Source organism: Manis javanica, chromosome 9 (genome assembly GCF_040802235.1).
Source record: "Manis javanica isolate MJ-LG chromosome 9, MJ_LKY, whole genome shotgun sequence".
NCBI classification, from domain to species: Eukaryota; Metazoa; Chordata; class Mammalia; order Pholidota; family Manidae; genus Manis; species Manis javanica.
In genome coordinates this window covers 57766474-57791721 of record NC_133164.1, presented here as the reverse complement: position 1 = coordinate 57791721, position 25248 = coordinate 57766474, and the positions used below count along the sequence as shown (strand labels likewise).

Sequence of the window (25248 nt, the reverse complement as noted above, 5' to 3'; positions counted from 1 at the left end):
GCCATTGTGGAAAGCAATATGGAGGTTCCTCACGAAACTAAAACTAGAAATACCATTTGATCCAGGAATTCCACTCCTAGGAATTTACCCTAAGAATGCAGCAGCCCAGTTTGAAAAAGACAGATGCACCCCTATGTTTATCGCAGCACTATTTACAATAGCCAAGAAATAGAAGCAACCTAAGTGTCCATCAGTAGATAAATGGATAAAGAGGAGGTGGTCCATATACAAATGGAATATTATTCAGCCATAAAAAGAAAACAAATCCTACCATTTACAACAACATGGATGGAGCTAGAGGGTATTATGTTCAGTGAAATAAGCCAGGCAAAGAGGGACAAGCACTGAATGGTTTCTCTCATTTGTGGAGTATAACAACAAAGCAAAACTGAAGGAACAAAACAGCAGCAGACTCACAGATTTCAAGAAGCTACTAGAGGTTACCAAAGGGGAGGAATGTGGAGGGTGGGTGGGTAGAAAGGGAGACGGGGATTGAGTGGTATTATGATTGGCACACATGGTGTAAGTGGGGGGTCACGAGGTAAACAGTGTAGCACAGAGAAGAAAAGTAGGGACTCTGTGGCATCTTACTACACTGATGGACAGTAACTGCAGTGAGGTATGGTGGGGGACTTGAAATATGGGTGAATGTAGTAAACACAGTGTTTTTCATATGAAACCTTCATAAGAGTGTACATCAGTGATGCCTTAATAAGAAATAAACAAATTTCCTCAGAAAATGTATATATATTCTACAACCCAGTCTTTTCATTTCTACGATTATCATCAACAGAAATAAGCACCCCCCAAAACCATGCTCTTAGCAGCTTTATTTGCAGTAAACCCGAAACTGGGAACAAGCCAGGTGATCATCAACATGAGATACTTGAACAATGGAATAGTTCACACAGTGAGAATTAGTGAACCACAGCTACATAACATGAATAAGTATCTCAATGGTGTTTAAAAGATGCCAGTCGCAAAAATGCATATTGCATGATTTTTTCACATATACCAAATTCAAAAACAAACTAATCTATGATGAGATGATGGTCATGGTGGTTACCTTTGGAAGGGGGTACTTGTAATATATTCCATTTCTTGATCTAAGTGGTAGTTACATAACTGTTCATTTTGTAATAATTCATTGAGGTACTATATAAATATGATACACCAAATGAAAGTTTTAAAGAATATGCTCTCAAGTTTGCTATTATCTTGTTGCCATAATTTTATCTTTCAAATAGATTTAAATATTAATGAGGCCCTAGTAATATGCCAGGCATAATTTTATCTTTCAAATAGATTTAAATATTAATGAGGCCCTAGTAATATGCTAAGGTCACCCAGAAAACTTATTTAGCACAGCAGATTGCTTAATAAATACTTAATGGCCACATCATTTGCCTGTTTTGATAGACACCATATAAACCAGCTCTTAGGGGGTAGAATTAGCTACTGAGTCAGCAGTGTTTATACCATAATTCTAACCACTGGTTCTCAAACTATGATCCCTTGGCTGCCACACTTCTAGCCCTTTGGGTCAGTCAGACAGACTCCCACACGCTTTACCTGCGATGGCCCAGGGACACAAATCCATACACAGTAGCAGCTGGGGTGTGAGGGTGACCACTCAGGGGCTTACCATACTCCTCTATTTTTACTTGCTGACCCAGTCCGGTTTCCCTGGCTCTGGGCACCTCACTCCATGCCCTCATCCCTTCACTCCTACACTTGGGCCCTTTCTCAATGTGGCAACATTTATTACTGAGCCTGCTAAATAGATAGTTTCTCTTTCCTTTGAATTCAACTCTTTGATGGTGTAGGCAGGGATGCAATTAAGGCAGTGGGCTGCTGCAAGTACTTATAAACTCAGCATTTTCAAAAGCCTTTAAGAAAATGAAAACTCTTCCAGCCCAGGGTTCTTTCTATGTAGCAATGCCAGTAAGATAGATACATGCAGAAATACGAAGCATTGTGTGGAAGGGAACACTTGGTTTATTTTCACTGGTGGCAACCAGAGCCAAGGGAAAACCAAAGAGAGGTGTGCCCAGCAGTTCTCTAACTTGTGGCCTTAATGCATCCCTTTCTGAGTGCACCCCAATTCAAGCCCTCCTCATAATCATCATCACTTTCCTCTGAACAAGTGTCTCCCAAAGTGCACCAAGCTACTCCCCAAGGGCAAGCCTAGCCAGACCATGGCTCTGCTCCCACTCCTGGATTTCCAACTGTGCTCTTGGCTTACTCTCTTGATATTGCAAGGATATCTTATCTAAACAGCCTTTTTCTCTGCATCCCATGTCTTGTTGATTGAAACATCTTCTTACTGTATGAGTCTGGTTTCTAATTCTATTGATTTGATATACTTTATTTTCATGAACAAAACATAACTTACAAGTATTCTTTTGTGAATACTTGTAAAAGTGACAGATGGTAACCAGATATATTGTGGTAATCAATTTGCAATATATGCAAATATTGAATCATTATGTTGTACTCTGGGAACTAATATGTTATGTGTCAATTATACCTCGATAAAAAATATGCAAAAGTAAAATGTTTTATCAAATATGCACAACCTCATAATTATAAACTTCTTGTAATACAGAACCCATTTAAAGTACATTTCACATACAGGCTATTTAGTAATTTTTCACTTCAATACAGTATCTCATCTTCCTCCTGGCATTTGAGTTTCAGCTTCCCCACCTAGTTTTGGAATTTGTGAACATCCTTAATTAGGGCAACTCCTCTGTTTCTATTTCAGACTCTAGTTCCTCTCTCCCTAAATCTATAGAAACAGCTCTCCTTTATGTCCCTGCAAATAATTAAAATGCAGTATTTGATTTTCCTACTCGGAGATCCTTAGTATTATTTGTCTTACTGTAGCCCAGGAAAAGGACTAGTTAAGAAATACTGGTCATTTTTTCATTCAACCAGTACACATTGGGCATTCGGTTTTACCAATCACCACTTTGGCTGCTATGTATATTACAGAAAGACCAAGTCTCTAGCCTAAAGGAGCTTACTTTCTACTGGGAAGACAAGCAATTGATAGAATACACATGACATTGTGCTATAAAGCCTAAGACTGCAAATAACCAAAGGCTGTGCTTGGCCATAGTAAATACTCTCCAAGAGTCACACTTGATCTCTGAAATGTGAACGTAATTCCTCTTCATTAATACATACTGTTTATGTAAACTATGCAACATAAATGAGCACCCATTTTTAGCCTCTTTAGGAAGAGGCTGATTTGGGAGCATTTTATCTGCAGAATCTGTTGCTTCACAAATGAATCAGAAGTGAATTCAAGCCATTAGAAATTTTTAAAAAGTTAGGCAAGAAGACATTAGTGGGTGATTCTACAACACAATTTCTGTCACATCACTTAAGCCTGTAGCCTCACTAATTCAAAAGCCACCTCTGAAGTTGAGATATGGCGTGGTATTATAGTCTCCTCAGTGGACTCCAAAAGGCTTCACAGAGGAAGGAAACCTTGAAGTGAGGTATGAAAAATGGGTATGGCTGCTAAAAGAGATGGAGGGTGGGGGGAATGCTCAGTTCAGAAGGTGCTGCAGACACACCAGCAAGTAGGTGGAAAACTACATGGGGGAGCACAAAGAAATATGCATAGAGCATAGTGTGTGAGAAAGCAGTGGGCTTCAGACCTTGTCAGTTAGGTTAAGAATTTTATCCTATAGGTGATGGAGAACTTCTAAAGAAGTTTGAGAAGACAAGGGATATGACAAAATTATTGTTTTTGAGAAGTCACTATAGGAGTACTGTCAAAAATAAGTCAGATGGCAAAACTTTATGGTATAGTATGTGCATTTTACTTCAATCAATCAATCAATCAATCAATCAGTCTAGGGCTGGGGATTAAATCTACCTGATGTCTGTGGAAAAAATGATGAAGAACTAGAACAGGGAGAGGCAACTGGGACTATGTGACAGAAGATGGGTTCAACAGACATGAAAGAAACAGAACGGACAAGCGAGAGACTGATTATGTGAGGAAATGAAATCTAGTTGGAGCAATTAAGCTGATGGTTGAGTCAACATCTAAGAGGAATACATCAGAAAATTCAGTTTGAAAACATCAAGTTAGAAGAAAGTAGAAAAATTCAGGTGTGATTGGGTCGGGAGCTTAGGAAAAAGGTCTGAGCTGTAGATGATGTTTGGGTAGTCATCAAATAATAGGTGTGTCTTGCTAATGGGTTTCAGCCCAGGGCAAGTTCGCTAAGGATTCAATGTGACCAAAGAAATTCACAGCAAAATGTTCTTTGGGGTGAAATGGTTTATAAAGGGTTTATTACCCGGCTTGTTCTCCAGTGGTAGGTTGAGCACTAGCGTCTCTGCCTCCACCCAGAGAACTGGGCTGAGCTCTCTATATAGTGCAATAATAGCTTCTTGACTAAAGGGATGGAAGCGGTAGCCTAGCAACAGGCCAGTTACATCATCAGGTGGTTTAAGTTCAGTATGAATCCTGACCATAGGAACCGCAACTTCCCCACACTCCACCCCTCCAGGATTCTCACCTTATAATCTACATGCTTTCAATCTTCCGTAATGGTCCCTGTGTGAGAAAGCTGGAGCACTGTAACCAGATTCCACAACAGCCACAGAGGATAACAATTTAGAGATAACAAAAATTAAGATACTACAAGATTTTGATAAACTTAACAAAAATTATAATAACCCCCAAGCGAGAGGGGGTTCCTAATAACAAAAATTATACTAATCCTCAAGCTAGAGGAAGCTCTCAATCCACAATACTTCAGGTGCGATGAGACACGTTTTAATGACACCAAATAGGCAAATCTTGTCTATCAGGTAGGATGGCCCTGTGATACAACTGTAGCAGAAAGGGGGTCCCTTCCAGGTCCAGTATACCATACTTTTACTCATTTCCCCATGGGGGTTACTGAAGGGTTTTTATACTGGAGGTGCATGCACTGGCCATAATGATAAAACAAAACTCCCTGGTAAGATGATCCTCCCTTCTGGTTGTACAGGGTATACTACTGTGACATTTGGGGAACACTCTGCTGTTACTCCAGGAATACACAGGAGGCCAGATTCCATACCTTGTCCCCAAGGTGCCAGGAGAGCCAGCCACCATTGGTCCATGTGTCAAAAGGTCTAAGGCCACGTCCACTCAATGCAGTTTTCGTGGTTCAGTGCAGTTGGTGCTGGCAGCAAGTTATTATTCTGGTGGCTGAACCTCGGCTTCAGTGATTGTTCCTTGGTTTGTACTTGAAGATGTATAGGGGAGGCAGCCATATGCATTAACGTGTCTACGGGGCTCAGGGCTCCCTTTCGAGGTCTCTTGTTCAAACGCTGTGGCATGGTCTGTAAGCGGACGGACCATCCCCGCAAACTATTGGTATCTGATTTTAACAAGCCAGTGTGCCTCTCTATCATGCCTGCTGTGGTAGGATTGTATGGCACATGGAACTTTCATTTGATTCCCAGCTGTCGTGCCCATTCTTACAATGTATGTCCAGTAAAATGGGTGCCCTGATGACTCCCAATTACCTGTGGTCAGCCATAGGTGACAAAGAGATGCTCCAGGCCTCTTTAGGTTGTCTGCTGGCCTGTACGAGTAGGAAAAGCAACCAGAAGTTGAGTAGCTGTGTCCACACAAGTCATGGCATACTGATATCCTTCTGACACAGGTAGAGGCCAATATAGTCTATCTGCCACCTGACGAAGGGTATAGGCTCCTTAGCTACCCAGTGATGGGTTCCATGTTGCTGTGGAACTCAGTTTAAGTCCCTTTTAGAGCATATAACACACTCCTGCCGGGCTCTACTAACTTCTTTGAAGGTCAAAGGCAAGCCCCACTGATGGGCTACAGCTCACATTGTCTTTTGCTTGCATGCAACAAATGCTCATATAGCCATTGGGATATATCAGAGGCAGGTTTTCCTTCAAAACAATGTATCTGGGCCAATTTATCTGCTTCATCATTTCCTGGGGATGCCAGTGGCAAATGACCTGTCACATGGTATACTGTAATCATTTTAGTATGACCACAGGACCATAAATCTTACACAATTCTTGTCCCTAAAGGGGTCGGTGACCAAGCAGCCAGTTGGCATAGTACCAGGTTGGTAGCCACAGGGTCAAGCCCCAAAAGACAGCCCAGCTGTCAGTGCAAATAACTATAGGGGAGGGCTCCTGGCTGATCACAAGCCACACAGCCCGCAACTCTGCCCATTGGCTGCTCTTCCCCTCACCATCTTCCATCCATACTGTCTCAGTCTTAGGATGGAAAGCTATGGCTCACCATTCTGGAGGCTACCCATGGCTGGAGCCATCTGTGTACCATGCATCTTCAGGTATAAGGCTCTTCCCTCCAGATAGGGACTCTCTGCTACTATTGGTTCAAAGTAAGTTCTTCCTGCTTTTCACTAGTATATGTCACCAGCCCCAACAAGCATTGGAGTTCTTTAGTCAAGGGGCTACTAGAGAGGGCACTACACTGCTTTAGTTAAGTACCCCACTTGGCCAGCATGCACGTTTGTGCCACACCACTCCTCGGCTTTTGGGCCCAGTCTCGTACCTACCCCAAGATGGAATAGGTGGTTATTACCTTTATCAGGGCCATTCCAGTGATGGGTTCTGAAGGCAGCAAGGCATGATACATGGCAGCCAGTTGGTTTCTTTCAAAGTGTATCATACCTCTACCACTTTCCAGAGATGTGACCAGAATCCAATAGGTTGGCAAGTTCATTCAAACGGCTGCCAGTGATACCAGCCAAAGCCATATTCAGTCACATGAACATCCAGCTCACAGGGTCTTGATGGGACTATCATACAGGCCTGCATCAGCTGGATGGGCCGTTTTGTTGTAGTAAAGGCAGATGCACATGTCTCAACCCAGTACCACATGATACCCTTTTGTACCAAGTGGTATAACGGCTTCAGAATTTGTGCCAAGTGCATAATAAACACTCTCCAGTAGTCTAGAAGACCCAGAAACTCCTGTAGTAATGCTACAGTTGTAGGGGAAGAAAAGGCCTGGACTTTGTTAACTGCTTCTGGCATAACTTTGATCTTAGCCAACCGGATGATCCCCAAGAAACTGACAGACAAACCAGGTCCCTGAACCTTGGTGCTATTCAGCCATCCTTTCTCCTGTAGATGTTGCAGCAGTCTAGGTGCTGCACCTTCTAGATTTGAAAGAGAATCCGATGTGAGCATGACATCATCAATATAATGGTACAGCCACACTGTTGGCAGTTTCTCCCATGTAGCCAAGTCCTGGGCTACAAGTCCATGACAGATGGTGGGGCTGTGGAGGTATCCCCGTGGGAGGATGGTGAAATTCCATTGCCGTCCTTCTCATGTGAAGGCAAACTCTTCCTGGCTTTCCTGCTCAATGTCAATGGAAAAGAAGGCATTAGCAAGATCTACCACATAAGGGTATGTTCCTAGTTCATGGCTGAGGGTATCCATCACGCCTGCAAAAGAGGGGACAGCAGAATGCATAGGGGGTATGACTTTATTCAATTCTCTGTAATCCACAGTCATTTGCCAGGAGCCATCTGGCTTTTTTACTGGCCACAATGGGGAATTGAAAGGACTATGGATGGGCTTTATAATACCCACCTTTTCCAGCACCTGGAGAGTTTCTCCAATCTCTTTATGCCCTCCAGGCAGTTTGTATTGTTTGGTATTAGTCACCGGCTTAGGCACAGGCAAATCTATGGACGGGTGCCTAGCATGTCCCCTCAGAACTGCCTTCACCACACATGCTCTCAGTCTGAACTCACCTGCAGTGGTCTGCAAAAATAGACCCTACAGAGTATCAATCCCCAAAATATACTCAGGGATTGGAGATATATACATGGTACACTACTTTGGGGGTGCATGCCCTATTCACAAAGGGATTTGGGCTTTTTTCACTCTGATAGCCTTACCCCTGTATCCATCTATGATAGTGGGGGACCCAGGGAACCGCTCAGGGTTACCATGAATCAGTGACCATTCAGCCTGTGTCCACCAGAGCCAGAACATGCTGTATGTTCACTGGGGACCAATGGATGGCTATTTCAACATGTGGCCTCCTGTCTCCCCCTGGTCCCTCAGGGCAGGTACATTGACCTTCCCTCTCAATCAAACCGTGTTCCCCAATCACCTTCCTATGTGGGCACGAGTGAGGTTGGCTCATTCTCCAGCAGGATTTCTTGCAAACACACAGAACAGACTCGTGGCTGTGTCTTTGGCCTCTGCCTATTTGTTCTTAATAGCTGGAACTGCTGCTCCAGTATCAGTTGTTGCCACAGTTCCAGTCAGGTCCTATTTGACTTCCCATCTAATTTCCTTCCATCTGCTCCTGCCCATATTGAATCAACCCACATCTGGGTCCTCATAACCTTTATGGGGACCTTTAAATTCTTCTTGTGAGTAGAAGATCTTATTTCTTTCTATGTTCTCTTTGGTTCAGCCTAAGTCTGGTACTGTATGTGTCACCTCGCTTATGGGATCCCCTAAGGGAGGGGAAAGAATGGCCACTAGAGACTCAAAGACAGATGTGGGAGCCATTTGAAGCACAGTATTTCTCATCCCAATGGTGAAAATCTCTTCGTCTGGGCCATAATTCTCTGAACTATAGATGTCATTTCTTATGCCTAGCTCTTGTAACACTGGTTGCAGCTCAGCATATGTCTGCTGCCCTTATACCGGTTTGTATGAAAGGGCAGCAGGTGGGACTGGGATGAGACATGTGCATTTGCCTTTACTACTGCAAAACAGGCAGTCAAGGCCGTGCAGGCCTTGAATGTGACAGACCCATCAAGGCCCTGTGATCTGTATGTTCATGTCACTGAAGATGGTTCATGTAAAAAAAACTGGCTGGGGTCTCTGTCAGCGAATTGAACAAATTCACTAACCCATTGGATTCTGGTCACAACTCTGGAAAGGGGTAGAGGTACGATACATTTTGATAGAAAAACAACTGGCTGCTGTGTATCACACCTTGCTGGCTACAGAACCCATCACTGGAATGGCCCTGATAAAGGTAATAACCACCTATCCCGTCTTGGAGTGGGTACAAGACTGGACCCAAAAGCCAAGAAGTGGTGAGGCACAAATACCCACACTAGCCAAGTGGGGTGCTTACCTACAGCAGCATGGTGCCCTCTCTAGTAGCCCCTTGAGTAAAGAACTCCAGTACTTGTTGGGGCTGGTGACATATACTAGTGAAAAGCAGGAAGAACTTGCTTTTGAACCATTACTAGCAGAGAGTCCCTGTCTGGAGGGAAGAGCTGCTATACCCGAAGAAGCATGGTACACAGATGGCTCCAGCTGTGGGCAGCCCCCAAAATGGTGAGCCATAGCTTTCCATCCTAAGACTGAGACAATATGGATGGAAGATGGTGAGGGGAAGAGCAGCCAATGGGCAGAGTTGTGGGCTGTGTGGCTTGTGATCAGCCAGCAGCCCTCCCCTATAGTTGTCTGCACTGACAGCTGGGCTGTCTTTTGGGGCTTGACCCTGTGGCTACCAACCTGGTACCATGTCAACTGGCTGCTTGGTCACCGACCCCTTTGGCACAAGAATTATGTCAAGATTTATGAGCCTGTGGTCAGACTAAAATAATTACTGTAAACCATGTGACAGGTCATTTGCCACTGGCATTCCCAGGAAATGATGCAGATAAATTGGCCCAGATACATTGGTTAGAAGGAAAGCCTGCCTCTGATGTAGCCCAATGGCTACATCAGCCTTTGTTGCATGTGGGGCAAAAGACAATGTGGGCTGTAGCCCGTTGGTGGGGCTTGCCTTTGACCTTCAAATAAGTAGAGCCCGGCAGGAGTGTGTCATGTGCTCCAAACGGGACTTACACTTCCACAGCAACATGGGACAATAGCTAAGGAGCCTATACCCCTTGTCAGGTGGCAGATAGACTATATTGGCCTCTACCTGTGTCAGAAGGTTATCAGTATGCCATGACTTGTGTGGACACAGCTACTCGACTTCTGGTTGCTTTTCCTACCCATTGTGCAGAGCAGAAGACGACCAAAAGAGGCCTGGAGTGTGTCTTTGCTGCCTATGGCCAATCACAGGTGATTGAGATTGATCAGGGTACCCATTTTACTGGACATACATGGCAAGAATGGGTACGACAGCTGGGAATCAAGTGGAAGTTTCATGTGCCATACAATCCTACCACAGCAGGCATGATAGAGAGGCACACTGGCTTGTTAAAATCCAGACTAATGTCAGATACCAATAGTCTGCGGGGATGGTCAGTTTGCTTATGAACAGTGCTACAGCATTTGAATGAGAGACCCCAAAAGGGAGCCCTGAGTCCCGTAGACATGTTACCACATATGGCTACCTCCCCCATATAACTGCAAGTGTAAACCAAGGAAGAATCACTGAAGCCAAGGTTTGGCCACCAGAATAACATCTTGCTGCCAGCACCAACTGCACTGAACCGCGGAGACTCCATTAAGTAGACATGGCCTTGGACCTTTTGACACATGGACCAATGATGGCTGGCTCTCCTGGCACCTTGGGGACAAGGCCTGGAAGCTGGCCTCCTGTGTATTCCTGGAATAACAGCAGAGTGGCCCCCAAAAGTTACAGTAGTATATCCTGAAAGCCAGACGGTAAGAGCATCTTACCGGGGAGTTTTGTTTTATCATATGGCCAGTGCATGCACCTCCAGTAGCACTATATATAGACCTTTCAGGAACCCCATGAGGAAAGGAGTTAAAGTATGGTATACTAGACCTAGAAGGGACCCCCTTCCTGCTACAGTCCTGTCACAGGACCACTCTCTCGCATGCATCCTACCTGATGGACATGACTTGCCTATGTTGGTGACATTAAAGCATGTGTCCTATCGCCCCTAAAGTCTTTGTGGATTCGGAACTTCCTCTGGCTTGAGGATTATTATAATTTTTGTTATTAGGAACCTCCTCTGGCTTGAGATTATAATTTTTGTATCAAAATCTTGCTGTATCTTAATTTTTATTATCTCTAAGTTGTTGTTACTCTCTGTTGCTATTGTGGAATCTGGTTACAGTGCTTCAGCTTTCTTGCACAGAGACCACTGTGGAAGATTAAGAGCATGTAGATTGTAAGGTGAGAATACTGGAGGGGTGGAGTGTGGGGAAGTTGGGGTTTCTACGGCCAGAATCCTCACTGAACTAAACCACCTGATGATGTAACTGGCCTGTTGCTGGGCTGCCGCTTCCACCCCTTTAGGCAATAAGCTATTACTGCCCTATATAGAGAGCTCGGCCCAGTGCTCTGGGCAGAGGCAGAGATGCTAGTGCTTGACCTACTGCCGGGAGAACAAGCTGGGTAATGAACCCTTTCACCCCAAAGAACGTTTTACTGTCAATTTCTTTGGTCACACTGAATCCATAGCGAACTTGCCCAGGGCTGAAACCCACTGGCAAGACACACTGTCGCACACAGCACGTGGTGGAGCTTTTTTTTATATAGAGTCAATAACGATGCATTGCCCACTGTTGTGTAGTGAGCTAGCAAACCAGGGCCAGGTGAGAATCCTGGCCATAGGAACCTTCACTTTATCCACAAGACACAAATTAAGCATTGATAAAGGAATTTCAGTACGAACTTACATGGTCAATATCTTAACGTACATAAAGTTGAAGGCTTGGTAAATACCTCTCAGTCATTCAGTGCATATCGTTATCTTTAATTTGCAGTTTTCACAAACACTACTCAGGTGCAGCACTGACTTCCAAGTACAACATAAATAATCTGTATTTTAAAGAATAGAGAAGCAATATCAGTATGTGATTGATTTTGTTAGAAAACTGTTTTCTTGCATTTTGATGATTTCCTGAGATTTCCTTCAGGTTAACATGATACTTGGTGCCCCAAAGAAGAGAGTATTTCATCTGAAGGCATTTGCCTTATTTGGAAGCTGACAGTCAAGATAAAAAACTGTCTCTTCCAAGTAGATCAAAGAGACACCGAATTCCCATCATGCTCCACTGAGAAGAGCTTCGTTAGCATGTTGCACTTGCTTATCCTGGGATAGAGCCCACCTCAGGACTCAACTTAGCCAGTACATGAAGAGAGACTGCAGACTCCACAGCAACCAGGCAGAGTTTGGTATACATCAGGAACTCTAGCTGACAATTTTATGAGAATATTGCTATTAATCAGCATTAATTTTTCTGCCAAAGGCAATTCTCAAACCATCTGAGAATTAGGTACTTAAGAGTTCTAAACATTATTCCATTGGTTTGTTCATTTAGAGAAAGTTACCAAGTGGTTGATAGATTCCACCTGAGCATATTAGGTGCTGCGGTAAATGCAATCCTTTCCTAATATGAAACTTACCTTTTTACTTTTTCCCATAAATAAGAGCCCAGGTTAGTTTTTTCTTTCCATTATAATAAACCTCATGTCTAATTGGGTGAATTTAAAATAAACAAACAAAAGACCCTACAAACTTCTAATAAGTCTACTAAAAATTTGAAGTAGCAGATATGTAAAAACTCTACAGGTTTGTGGTAAGTTTTTGAAGCTATACATTTGCTTGGGTAAGTACTAGCATAAAGAGAGAGCACAATGAATTCCCAATCAACTACATCAGAGATAAGCCTATGGAAGAGTTTCATAAAGCTTACCTGGTTTCTTCTCAAGCTTACCTATCATTTAGGGAGGAGCCAGAGACAGAGATTAAGCCAACTGAAGAAGGGAATTAAAATAAGGAGCAAGCAGCCCTTGTCTAGCCTGGATTAATACTTAGTCCATAGGCACACACCTGATCATCTGATCATCTACATTTGCCTTCTTACAGCACTAAACTATGTTTTCTACCTTTATCTTACATCTACCTACCACTTCAGCATTTTATTAAAAATAAAAATAATAATAATAATAGGAGAAATGTGGGATCAACATATAAATCAAGTACAAAAATCAAATGAATATTCATATTTGACCTGATGGTTTATAGGTCATATTGCATGATCAAAACCGAAAGTTTCTGTGATGAATGCCCTTGTACTGTTCACCATGTAAGAATTTATTCACTCTGTAAGAATTCGTTCACCATGTAAGAACTTGTTCGTTATGCTTCAGAAGATTGGAGACTGACGAGAATTAGACTTGAGATGGATTAATGATTGTACATTGAGCATTGACCCCCCTATACTGAATTTTATTGTTGTTAACAACCATTTGATCAATAAATATGAGAGATGCCCTCTCAAAAAAAAAAAAAAAAAAAAATAAGGAGCAAGCAATATAAAGAAGTAATCAAACAGGAGTGAAAAATTGTGTGAAATTCATCATTGTAGCTGAAGTTCAAGGACTAATCACTTACTTGTACTGGAGCTCACCAAACATTCTAATGTCAAAAAAGTATGTAAAATAAAACAGGAAATGAGATTTGTAAATGGTAAACAATTCAATGTACCCATATCATTTTGAAAAAATCAAGCAATACAGTAAGACCTTTAAAAATAATATTCACTCACTGGAGAGGTTCTTTTGTAGCACTGTGGATAAAGTGAAGGTTCCTATGGCCAAGATTTTTACCTGGCCCAGGCTGGCAAGCTCACTACACACGCGTGGGCAATATGTTGTTACTGACTCTATATATAGAACTTTGCCCAGTGCTCTGGGCAACATGGCTGCAGGACTGCACAGCTGCAGGAGAGCAGAGACTGGAGTGGTTGTAGTGCTGAGGGCAGAGACTGAGACGGGTGTGTGGGTAGAGGGGCCCGGAGGAAGAGACCAGCTTGCTGCCTGCAGACTCGCTCTGAGAGGACAGAATTCTAGTGACTGACCTGCCACCATGGGAATAAAGTTAGGATCAACTCCTTCACCCCAAGAACATTCCATTGTCATTTTTTGGTCTCATTAAATCCAGAGTGAACCTGCTCGGGGCTGAAACCCACTGGCAAGACAATTGCCAATAGTCAATAGCCAAGGAAAAGAAAAGGCTGCCCTCATGGGAGGAGTGTTTCAGCAGGCTGTACCTATGAATGGGGGGACATTCGAGTGTTCCCCATGGACATGTGTTCCGACATGGCTTGCCTCCTAGAGGACTGGGCCCTACCCCAAGACTGGGAAGGGTTGGAGACAACACCTGAGGCAGTAAAGTTGGCCCTCAGCAAAACAGGGAAAAAAAAGCCCTAAGGAAAATAAAGACTCAGCAACCCTGGGTTCCTCCAGGAGAGGTGCAGCCCCCTCCTCAGGTTGTGGAGCGCTCCATGCTCTGCTTCTATCATCAGGCTCAAGCAATGAAAGCACAAAAGGAACTATGGTCTCCTTCTTGAAGGAAGAATTTAAAGGACCCCATGAAGGTTATGAGGCCCCAGATGTGGGTGATTTGATATAGGGAGGAGCAGACAGAGAAATTGGATGGAAAGTAATCTTACTGGAGCTGTGGCAACAACTGAGACCAGAGAAGAGGTTCCAGCTGCTGAGGACGAAGCAAACGCCAGACAAAGCACAAAACAGGGCCTGTGCCTGCAAGACTGGTAAGGCTGGAGAAGGTGGGTACTGTAAGGCCCATGGTTCTTTCGGTTAACCTATTTGAGTAGAACTGGTTTGAATACAGCCAGGATGACCACTTAGTGGCAATGGATCTCCTCAGGCTTGAGGGTTATTATAATTTGTCATAATTTGTTATTTGTATATTATATTATGTTGTTATGGATTTGGTTCCAGTGTTCCAGCTTCCTCGCACAGGGACCATTGCAGAGGATTGAGGGCCCATAGATTGAGGGATGAGAATCCTGAAGGGGTGGAGTGTGGATAAAGTGAAGGTTCCTATGGCCAGGATTCTCACCTGCCCCTGGTCAGCTAGCTCACTACACGTGTGTGGGTAATATGTTGTTATTGACTCTATATAAAGAGCTCTCTGCCTAGTGCTCTGAGTGACATGGTGGCACAGCTGTACGGCTGCAGGAGAGCACAGACAAGACTAGAGAGGTGGCAATGCAAAGGACAGAGACTGAGAAGGCTGTGGGTAGACAGTCCCAGAGGCAGAGACCAGCTTGCTGTATGCAGACTCGCTCTGAGTGGAGGGGATTCTAGTGATTGACCTGCTACTGTGGGAATGAAGTTGGGTATAAACCCTTTCCCCCCAAGAAAGTTCCATTGTCATTCTTTGGTCTCATTCATTGAATCCATAGTGAACTTGCCTGGGGCTGAAACACACTGGCAAGATGAGCACGTATTAAAATAGTACTTGAATCGTTGCAAAGGGCAAAATTCAAATGTAACCAGCTCTAGGAAAAGGGATTTTACAGAAGTGGTCCTGTGGAGAAAGTGAAGGTTCCTATGGCCAGGATTCTTACCTGGCCCTGCTCCACTTGCTCACTGCACATGTGTAGGCAATACATTGTTACTGAGTCCGTATAAAGAGCTCCGCCCAGTGCTCTGGGCTGCTGCACTGCTGCAGGGCTCCACAGCTGCAGGAGAGCAGAGCAGAGACTGGAGGGTGGCAGTGTCGAGACAGAGACTGAGATGTCTACGGGGAGCAGAGAGGCCCAGAGGCAGAGACCCACTTGCTGCAATGAAGACTTGCTCTGAGTGGACAGGATTCTAGTGATTGACCTGCCACCATGGGAATAAAGTTGGGTATAAACCCTTTCACCCCAAGAATGTTCCACTGTCATTTTTTTCGGTCTCACTGAATCTACAGTATGGTCTAATCCAGTAGTTCTCAAAACTTTTTGTTTGGGATCCTGTCTTGCCAATGGGTTTCAGCCTGGGGCAAGTTCGCTATGGGTTCTGTGTGACCAAAGAAAATGACAGCAAAACGTTCTTGGGGTGAAAGGGTTATATCCAGCTTTGTTTCCATGGTGGCAGGTCAGTCACTAAAATCCCATTCACTCAGCAAGTCTGCGTGCAGCAAGCCAGTCTCTGCCTCTGGACCTCTCTGCCTGCCCAGTTGTCCCCGCAGAGCCATCCTCTGGGCCTCTGTTCTCAGTGCTGGCACCACTCCTGCCTTTGCTCTGCTCTCCTGCAGCCTTGCAGCCCTGCCACTGTGTTGCCCAGAGCATTGGGTGGAGCTCCTTATATCCAGTCAATAGCAACGTATTGCCCACACGTGTGCAGTGAGATAGCCAACAATGGCCGGGTGAGAATCCTGGCCACAGGAACTCTCATTTTATCCACAATCCCTTTACACACTTCAAAATTACCAAGGATGTGAAGAGTTTTTCTTTTTGTATGGTTTTTATCTAGCAATATTTATCATAGTAGGAATTAAAACAGAAATTTAAATAATTCTTTTCTTCATTTATAACTAATAAAAAAATAAAAAGCCATTACATGTTAACAAATAATTTTTATGAAAAATAGCTATTTTTCTGAAATACACACCCAAAAAAAACCAGTAAGACCGGTGCTGGAGAGTTGGATTCTCATGTGTTTTTGCATTCAGTCTTTTACAGTATCACACTGCAGGTGGCCTCTGGGAAACTTCTCTGTACTCATTAAGAATGGGAATGAAAAAGGCAAATCATGTCTTAGTGTTACAAAAGCAATTTTGACCTTGATTACCCTTGAAAGGGGCTCAAGGACTTCCCCAGACCACACTTTGAACCACTGCCCTAGTCTAATCTTGTATAAGGGAGCTGCATCTCCCAGAAATTAGGTGAGAAATCCAAAATTACATGGCCTGTTAATGATAGGGTATAAATCCTAGATGGTTTGTCCCACTTTTCTTGGTTTAGGTTCTCAATTAAAAAATCTAGGAAATATACCCTAATAACCTGTCCTTTTGTTCTAGTTGTAAGGACTGTCACAATGTATTACCAGAAAGTTTTTGTTTTAAACAAAAAAGAGGAAAATCAACAAACATGATAAATTCTGCAACAGGCAGTGTGCTAGCCTTTGGATTAGGACCTGAGCTACTGCACTCCCCTCCATGTGAGCTGATAATGACAAACTGTACAGCAAATATCACAAAAATATGGAGAGTAGATTTGCCACAATATCACCCTTTATCGTTTTTTCTGAGTCTGAAATACAATTCATGACATTATCCTGGAAAAATTTCCACAACTACTGGCTGATAGGGTGGTAGGTATATTAAGAGACTACAAATAAATTGGCAATCATGGGACTTTTTAGATAAAATGGAGTTGTTTTGAAACACACATATTTTCATTCTCTAACTGGACATTACTTTGTCTTTTTAAAATAAGTCAGGCCATCTTCCTGCTCACTGAAAGACGTTTCCTTTGTATCCTACCAGATGACCCAGATCTTCTTTGAAGGGATCATAGCCTTGTTCCTTTAAACAACGCAGTGCCCAGAAAAGCTGGTCCAGTGGAGGAAATTCTTCCCAAGGAACCCATTCCCAACCTAGAAAAGACAGATACCAAATCAATTTATTTAGCTGAAGGGAAACAAAGGATGTTTATTTTGGCAATTTAACTTATACTTAGATAAAACTGATTAAATTTAAAAATAATTTGCTACTAATAAACCAGTGATGCTATGCATTAGCTTGGCTACATAAACAATGGGTTTAGAACGAAGATCTTAAGAACAGAATGGTGATCATTTAAAACTTGCTTTTATTTGTATGTGAAGCCAAGTTTATAAGGGCCACAGTGTAGTAAAATCCATATTTAGTACCATTCATTTTCACTTAAATATTTGGCTAAAGAAAATGCATAGAACTTCATATATTACAGGTTTCAACATTTAAAAAAGTTTCCTTACCTGTAAAATAAGGTAAACTACAAAATTTCTAAGCTATCCTAGATCTCTTTAAAAAGTAATGAAAGCTATGCAGAGAATAAAAAATATTCTCTGTGCTGTGGCATATTTTAGATAGAAAGACAATTATGGAGGGAGCTGATTAAAAAAATCCATTGAAATAGGAGAGATTAAGCTAAGTTTGTTATTGTAAAATACAAGGAATCCTATAAACACATCTGAGGGAATGGTATTTTCTTTGATGATTTAAATGTAAATAACATGAAAGCTCATGATAAGTGAATATATAAATATGATATGAAGATGTACACCCTGTGTTCTACATAAGTTCCTTAATGATTACAATTTTTATACCTATGCAAGTACTGTTTCTTCCATTGATCTTTGCCTATAAAATACAAGTATGTAGTTTCACTCTAGGAAGGCAGGGGGCAATCAATCCATAAAAGTGGAACAGTGCAGGAAGGGGTGATTAGCAACTGTGACCACACACTAACAGAGAGAGAGCAAGCCAACAATGCGCTGCAGGAAGCTGAATGAACTGTCTCAGGATTGCTCTCTGTAAAGTTTATCCCATCTCCTAAAACAAGCATCTGGATGATCCTCCTAGTTATAATCAGATGGCTGGAGGAGAGGTGCAGTAACTAGTGACTTGAAGCAGGACATCCAGCTGCGAGGCCTGCTGAACATGGGACAGAGGCCACGCCTCTGTGGTGCAGAGACCCACGCAGCCACCACACCTGGGCTAGGCTGCAGCTGGTTTTCAGAAGGGCTCTCAGCTGGGAAAAAAGCAAACATAATTCCTGTTATATTGTTAACAAGGGGCTGGAGATTAAGTGAATTTCGGAAGGATAATGATTTAATGAATTTTAGTAATAATAATCTCATTACATAGGAACCTCCATAAAAACCCTATACAACTGGGTTCAGAGAGTTTCTGAATTGGTGAACACATCAAGTGCTGGGAGGGAATGGAAACTTGTGCCCCTTCTCCATAAGCCTGCCCTGTGCATCTCTTCCCTTTGGCTGTTCTTAGGTCAAATCCTTTATAACACACTAGTAATGTTAAGTAAAATGTTTTCCTAAGATCTAACAAATACTGAACCTGAGGAGGGGGTCATGAGAACCCCCGATCTAGAGTCAGGTGGTCAGAAATACAGGGGTCTGGGATTTGAAGTGGGAACAGTTTTAAGGGACTGAGTTCTTCAGCTTTTGGGATCTGACACTAACTCTGGGTGGACAGTGTAAGAATTGAATTGTAGGAAAACCAGTTGGTGTTTGGAGAGTTGAAGAATTATTTAGCATGAGGAAAATACCCACACTTGTGGTGTTGGAAGTGTTCTGAGTAAAAACAGTGCAAATTTTGTTAATTCATTTTAGATGATTCCAAGTAGTTACCTATTTTATTAAAAAAATCTTAAATGACTCAAGGCCTATAGGTGGGGTATACCTTTCTGTTCATTCAATCAAATCAATCTGTAAAATGCTTTAGACATGATTTATTCATTCTGGAAATATCACTTCCTCTAGCCCTTTGCATGCATATGTTCCCTTCTAAGAGACCCCCTGACCACCCTACCAGATACAGCACCCATGCATCACTATCCTTACACAGCTTTACTTTATTCTTATTCCTTACTATTACCATTTAAAAATATCCACTAATTTGTTGCCTTTTCCCTCAATAAAACCTAAAGTTCAGGAGGGTAGAGACTTTGTCCTATACACCACTGTTTCTTTAGAGCCTAGAACAGTGTCTGGCACATACTACTCAACATGTATTTGTTGAAAGTAAAGATTCTTCCATATTAGAAGAGAAATTAAATGTTTAGAGGGGAGGTCCAGTACATATGACCACTTTAATAAGGTTTCATACAACAAATAATATATTCAATAAGTTTAATATTTTACTCTTTAGCTTTCTCATGGTTTTATTAAATTTGAAGAGAGATGAAACATGCAAAAGCCCGTAGAACAATGGTTAGCACACAGTAAGTAATAAATACCAGTTGTCACTGCAAGTTTTCAGAGCACTCAGTTCAGCATAAGAGGTAACAGATAACTCTTTTGCCTGGTTAATCTTTCTCTAAAAAAGGAAGTTATTACCTCTTGCACAGGTGAGAAAACTGAGGCAGGCACTTTAAATGTTTTACTTAAAATCAGTTTGAAACAAAATCAACCACTAACATCAAAACTAACAATCACTGAGTAATTACCATGTTCACTAGGTTCTTTACATGAATTAAATAACTTGGACAAGGTTACAAACCTCTAAGCAGAGGAACCAGGATGTAAAGCAAGTAGTCTGGCTCCAGAGCCACTTCTCTTTCCCACTATGTCCTTATGTATCCAGGATTTAAGTATATTTACATTTCTATATGAAGAGAATTCTACATGAAGAGAATTGGTTTTGGGCACAACTTGCTCCTCTGATATCAGGAGAATTCTCTTCATATGGCAACATATGATACTCCTTCAGACAATATGTACTCAACAAAAGTGCATTATTATATATAATTTTCTTACTTTCATTTTTATCAGGCTCTACATTCTTTGGTTCTGAATCATGAGTCACATCCACCTCTCCTTTCATTAATATAGTGACATAATGGTAATTCTCTTTCTCAATGAAAGAATTCACAACCGAGGCAAAGCGAATATTTTTCAGGTGAAGAGCTGCTTCTTCCCAGGTTTCCCTTTGAGCACATTCTTCCCAACTTTCACTGGAAAACAGAAATACACCATTGTATTCAATTCTATTTAAGTCACTTTTTTCTCTTGCCATGAAATTCTTGGCTGGAAATATCGAGTGTAAAGCAAAAACAACTGCAGTTGGTTCATGCTTCAAAACAGTCAATCGACAACCCTGCCTATGACATTGTTTATCCTGTATCTAGTTACCTGAAGTCCAAAATGACTTCATATTGAACAAAAAATGGAGCATTTAGCCAATTCAGCACCAGTTCACATGCCTGTAAACAGTGTGCAACCAGGAAGCAGTTTAGTATATCAGATAAAGGCACAGACATTAGAGTCAACTAGACCTAGGTTTGATTTAAAATCCATTACTTTTCCTCTTTGGACATAAAGAGAGATGATGCTGCTTTCCATGGGGTTGTTGTAAACATGTGGAGGGCCAGATGTGATGTCAGGTTCAGCTGTTCTGTGGAGCTGGTCTCTGCAAGAAGAGGATGATTTCTTTTCCTGTAGTTTCAGAATTTTAGTTTAAGCCTCAAATTGAGTACGATAGGCAATAAGCACCTCTGAATTCTAAAAGATATGGCAAAAGATGCCATCTAAATTCAAGGGATTGCTAAGGAAGGCCAGAGTAGTCTTATGACCTTCACTCTATCCAGTTTACATAAGAAAGGCAAGAGATCTTTGGAATGGAGGAAAGTTATGAGTTTTCAGCCTTGTAGAAATATTTCCCTTCCTCCTGATGAGGAGCCAACTGTGCCCAAAATTAAGTGATGGGTAGGTACCCCAAGAGAACTGGTCACAGAGATCAGGTGTGCTGCTCTCCTGCTGCAGACATAATAAGCTGCATAAACTCACAGCCCTTCCCCAGTGTATAAGAGGAGGGGTGGTGGGATGGTGAGTGCTCTGGGTAAGTCTGAAATATGTACCTTGGTGTTTAGGGATGTATGTGAATAAGATGCTGAGGCTTATTCCCACTTTGGGAATTTGGAAGGCGGAGACTGGCTAGTGCAGCCCATGATGTTTGAGCAAGATAAAAGGGCAGCAGGGAAAGCCTTATTTCCATTGTGAATTTCCCTTGGGACAAGCAGATGCTATAAGAGACTGCTGGAGACTCCAGCAGAAACAAAATGTAGGGTGTGCTGAAAGCAAAAGCTAAAGGAGGGGACCAGTGTCACAATAAGTCAGTCACCTATGTCAGGGAACTGTACAGCACAGACATCCTTGTTGGACTTCCAAATAAACAACAAGCACACCCTGAGAGACAGCACACATGTGAACACTGCACCAAGAAGGCATCAACAGATGGATCACAGCCGCACTGGTCATGTAAAACATGTGCCAACACACTGGGGAAGGAAGAAAACCAGAAAGTGAGAAACAGGAGGTAAGAAAGAGCAAAACAATAGCCCTAAATGCTTGGAAGTAGGTCATAATGACTAAAATTGATCAATTTTTATAATCAGGTTAAAAGAAAACAACAGAATTTTCAGGAAATATCATGGAGCAGCAGAGAAGGGAAGGACATGTTTGAAGACAATGAAAGGAGAAAAGCCATTTCCTGTTTGTTTTCCATCAAATTTATCCCACTGACTATACCAGTTATATAAAAATACGTGAAAGCATATATGTGAAAAGTTTAGCATGGTGTCTAGCACTTCGTAAAAAAAGCTCATTAAAGTTCAATTTTGGTTATTATATGACATTTGAGTCAAGATTCCAACATTTTTGTGTGTTATTATTAAGATAGCTATCTCTAGCCACTTCTCTGGTAATTATACATTCTAACAGTGCTTAGTTTGTATCTAAGTTAGGCTAATGCCCATCAACAACTGTCTTGCCTAAGGAGGACTGCCACTGGGCAAGTTCATTTTGAATTTGGAGAGACCAAATAATATTAGGGGTAAAAGGGTTTATGCCAAGCTTTACTCTCATGGTGGCAGGTTAAGTGCTGGAATCATGTCTGCCTCTGGAGCAATCTGCATGCAGCAAGCCGGCCTCCATCTCTGCCTTCGGGCAAAGCACTGGGTGGAGATTTTTATATAGTAACAGTGACAGTAATGGCTCATTGCCAATGGATATGTAAGCATTAGCCTAATTAGCATTAGCAGTAAGCCAATTACATCATCAAGTAATTTAGGGTCAGGTGAGGATCCTGGCCATGGGAGCTTTAATTTCCCTACAACAACTGAAGTACAACATGGAGTGTCTGTCTAGGCAATCTGATTATTAATCTAGAAATCCTATTTATTAATTGATGGTTTATCTTAATTTTCTAAAAATGATAAACTTAATGATACTCTTTAGAATTTTGAAGGCCATTAAAAAAATTCCATGCACTGAAAGTGCATAAGAATTCCATAGCTGATAAAGGACAAAGTCTGATTAAAAGGCACTGGAATCAAGCTTCTACTTATAACTACCACTTGGTAAGAAATAGGTGGATTAGAAAAAACAGAATGTGAGAAACTCTTTGAATGCTTCACATTCTTCAACATGGCATGGAAAAAAAGGGGGAGGGGGATTACTGTTAGGTTGAGAGACTTAAAAAATTTACCAATCACATGCAGTATGTGTCCTTCTTGTGATTTTGACTGGTACCAAACAGTAAAAAGACATTGTCTTGACCATGGCTTTCAGCCCCAGACAAGTTCACTATGGACTCAATGAGACCAAAGAAATGACAAAGGAACATTCTTGGGGTGAAAGGGTTAATACCCAACTTTAATCACACAGTGGCAGGTCAATCACTAGAATCCTGTCTACTCAGAATCCCATCCACTCAGAGCGAGTCTGATGCAGCAAGCCAGTCTCTGCCTCTGGGCCTCTCCAACCCCGCAACCTTCTGTTTCTGTCCTCAGTGCTGCCACCACTCCAGCCTCTGCTCTCCTGAACCCTTGCAGCCGTACCACCATGTTGTGCAGAGCACTGGGTGGAGCTCTTTATATGGAGTCAATAACAACATATTGCCCACATGTGTGTAGCAAGCTAGCTGATCAGGGTCAGGTGAGAATCCTGGCCACAGGAACTTTCATTTTATCCACATTTTCAAGGCAACTGGGGAAAATGGTACAGACTGGGCATCAGATATTATTAATGAATTATTTTGTTCACCTGTGAAAAATGGTACTGTACTAAGTTTTTGAAAAAGCCTCTTATAGATACATACTAAACTACTTAGGGGTGATATAATAGAGTGTCTGAGCTTTCCTTTAAAATGATCTAAAAAACAACGTGTGTGTGTTGTGGGAGGGGAATAGTAAGATGCAACAAGAACAAGCTGAGTGATAGACACAGGAGGGTTCACCTATTTTCTCTACTTTTATTTATGTTTGAAACTTTTCACACTAAAGGGAAAACAATTGCCACGTCTGAACACTTTACATGCTATTTACCTGCTACAGACTTTTGACTGCATTCTCATTTCAGAATCCACCTTTTAGGACCATCCTAGGCTTTATTCACCTTGCAGAACTGACTCTGACTTTTTCAGTGTGATACACCAAAGCAGAAAAGGACCTTAAAGAGTACTTCATCCAACTCCCCTGTTAGGTAGATAGACACGAGCAGCTGGGGAAGGGAAAGATGAGGTTCAAGGAAGAAAATTCCCAAACTTCCCAGGTATGGGTCCCACTTGAAGACAACGAGGCTTTACAGGGGGGTAACTTCTTTACCTACTAAGCCCATGCTAAACGAGGCTTTACAGGGAGGTAACTTCTTTACCTACTAAGCCCAACCCGATCCCAGCCTGTGCACAATTGAACAAAATTAAGAACTGCCCAAACCACACTCAGCATAATCTCATCAAAATTGCAGTTTTGCTCCCCTGCCCCACCTCAGGGCTCTTCTACGCGCATTTTGGGAAAAGACATGCGCACCAACAGGAATGGGTGTATAGATAGTCAATTAAATGACCTCACCCTGTTAATCAAGTGCCTCCAAGCAGGTCATGAGAAAGAGACACTCCCTAGATGTTCAGAACCTTTGTCTACATTGACTCTGGCCCACTTCTCCCTTGGGGTATTTTCAAATAAAACTCACTCTGCTTAGCTATTTTATCTCTGCCTTTCGATTCTTTGTTGCAGTGGGTGCAAGAACCGAGGAGAACAAACCCAACCTGTAACACCCCCACTTTAAAAATAGAGAAACTGAGGCCAAGTTTCCCCAGCCCATTTGCTTGGTTAGAGTGCAACTAAACCTACACGAAGGCCTTTTAATCAGACTGTCCTTTATAAAACACAGAATTATTAGGCTCTTTTAGTACGTGGAATTCTTTAAGGTCTTCAGAGTTTTAAGGAGCAGTGAATAGTATATATATATACCAGTGTACATGTAAAACTCAGGCAAACCATGCAAACGTCTTAGCTGACAAAACAGGGCTGCTAGAGGTGCCTGAGGAGCCACCTTCCCTCTCTTCTTGGGTAAGCACTAAGAAAGGCACGCCCCGCAAGGCAGTTGCCAGCCGCGCCCAACGGGCGCAGAGCGGACGAGAGCCAGCAGAGGTCTCCAAGACGGGACGGGAATGCTGTCTCCCGCCTTCCCAGCCCGGCGCCCTAGGCGGGCTAAGAAATGCCGCAGCGCGGGCAAGCTCGCGGAGCAAGCACCTCCTTCTCGTGTACTGTCCGCTTTCCGCTAGTTCGAGAGGCGGCTGGCTGCTCACCCGAACTCCAGATGACCCCCGGGAAGTTGGAAGCTGCCGGCTCCAAACGATCCTTTCCTCTTCCCCAGGAGAACACAGCGAGGATGGCTGCGGCTGGTCACCACGACCCCGACCCCGACTCCCGGCCGCCGCCCCTGAGGTTCCGCGCAGGTCGTCATATCCCTGGTGGGCCGGCGCCACGGCAGGAAGTGACGTTAGT

General features: G+C 42.6%; 1 protein-coding gene across 3 annotated transcripts; it reads right to left on the bottom strand.

Moving 5' to 3' along the window:
* Positions 1 to 305: 305 nt before the first annotated feature.
* Positions 306 to 25248, bottom strand: NUDT15 (nudix hydrolase 15). 3 transcript variants are annotated; one of them, XM_036996604.2, is made up of 4 exons: positions 25050 to 25248; positions 20219 to 20415; positions 17220 to 17332; positions 306 to 7383 (listed from the first exon to the last, which is right to left on the bottom strand). In XM_036996604.2, the coding sequence occupies exons 1-4, from the start codon at positions 25205 to 25207 to the stop codon at positions 7354 to 7356; spliced, it is 498 nt and encodes a 165-aa protein (XP_036852499.1). In that variant the 5' UTR covers positions 25208 to 25248; the 3' UTR covers positions 306 to 7353. The 3 variants fall into 3 exon arrangements, with proteins under 3 accessions (XP_036852499.1, XP_017516065.1, XP_017516066.1); XM_017660576.3 differs by lacking the exon at positions 306 to 7383 and adding an exon at positions 16291 to 16449; XM_017660577.3 differs by lacking the exon at positions 306 to 7383 and having other exon boundaries at positions 16291 to 17332; positions 25050 to 25247.

Excerpts from the sequence above, each read along its gene's own strand:
- NUDT15 (XM_017660576.3), bottom strand. The coding sequence starts at position 25,207 with ATGACGACCTGCGCGGAACCTCAGGGGCGGCGGCCGGGAGTCGGGGTC. Across the intron at positions 20,416-25,049 it reads GGGGGTCATCTGGAGTTCGG|TGAAAGTTGGGAAGAATGTG; the intron begins GTGAGCAGCCAG and ends TCTGTTTTCCAG. Across the intron at positions 17,333-20,218 it reads AGAGCCTGATAAAAATGAAA|GTTGGGAATGGGTTCCTTGG; the intron begins GTAAGAAAATTA and ends TGTCTTTTCTAG.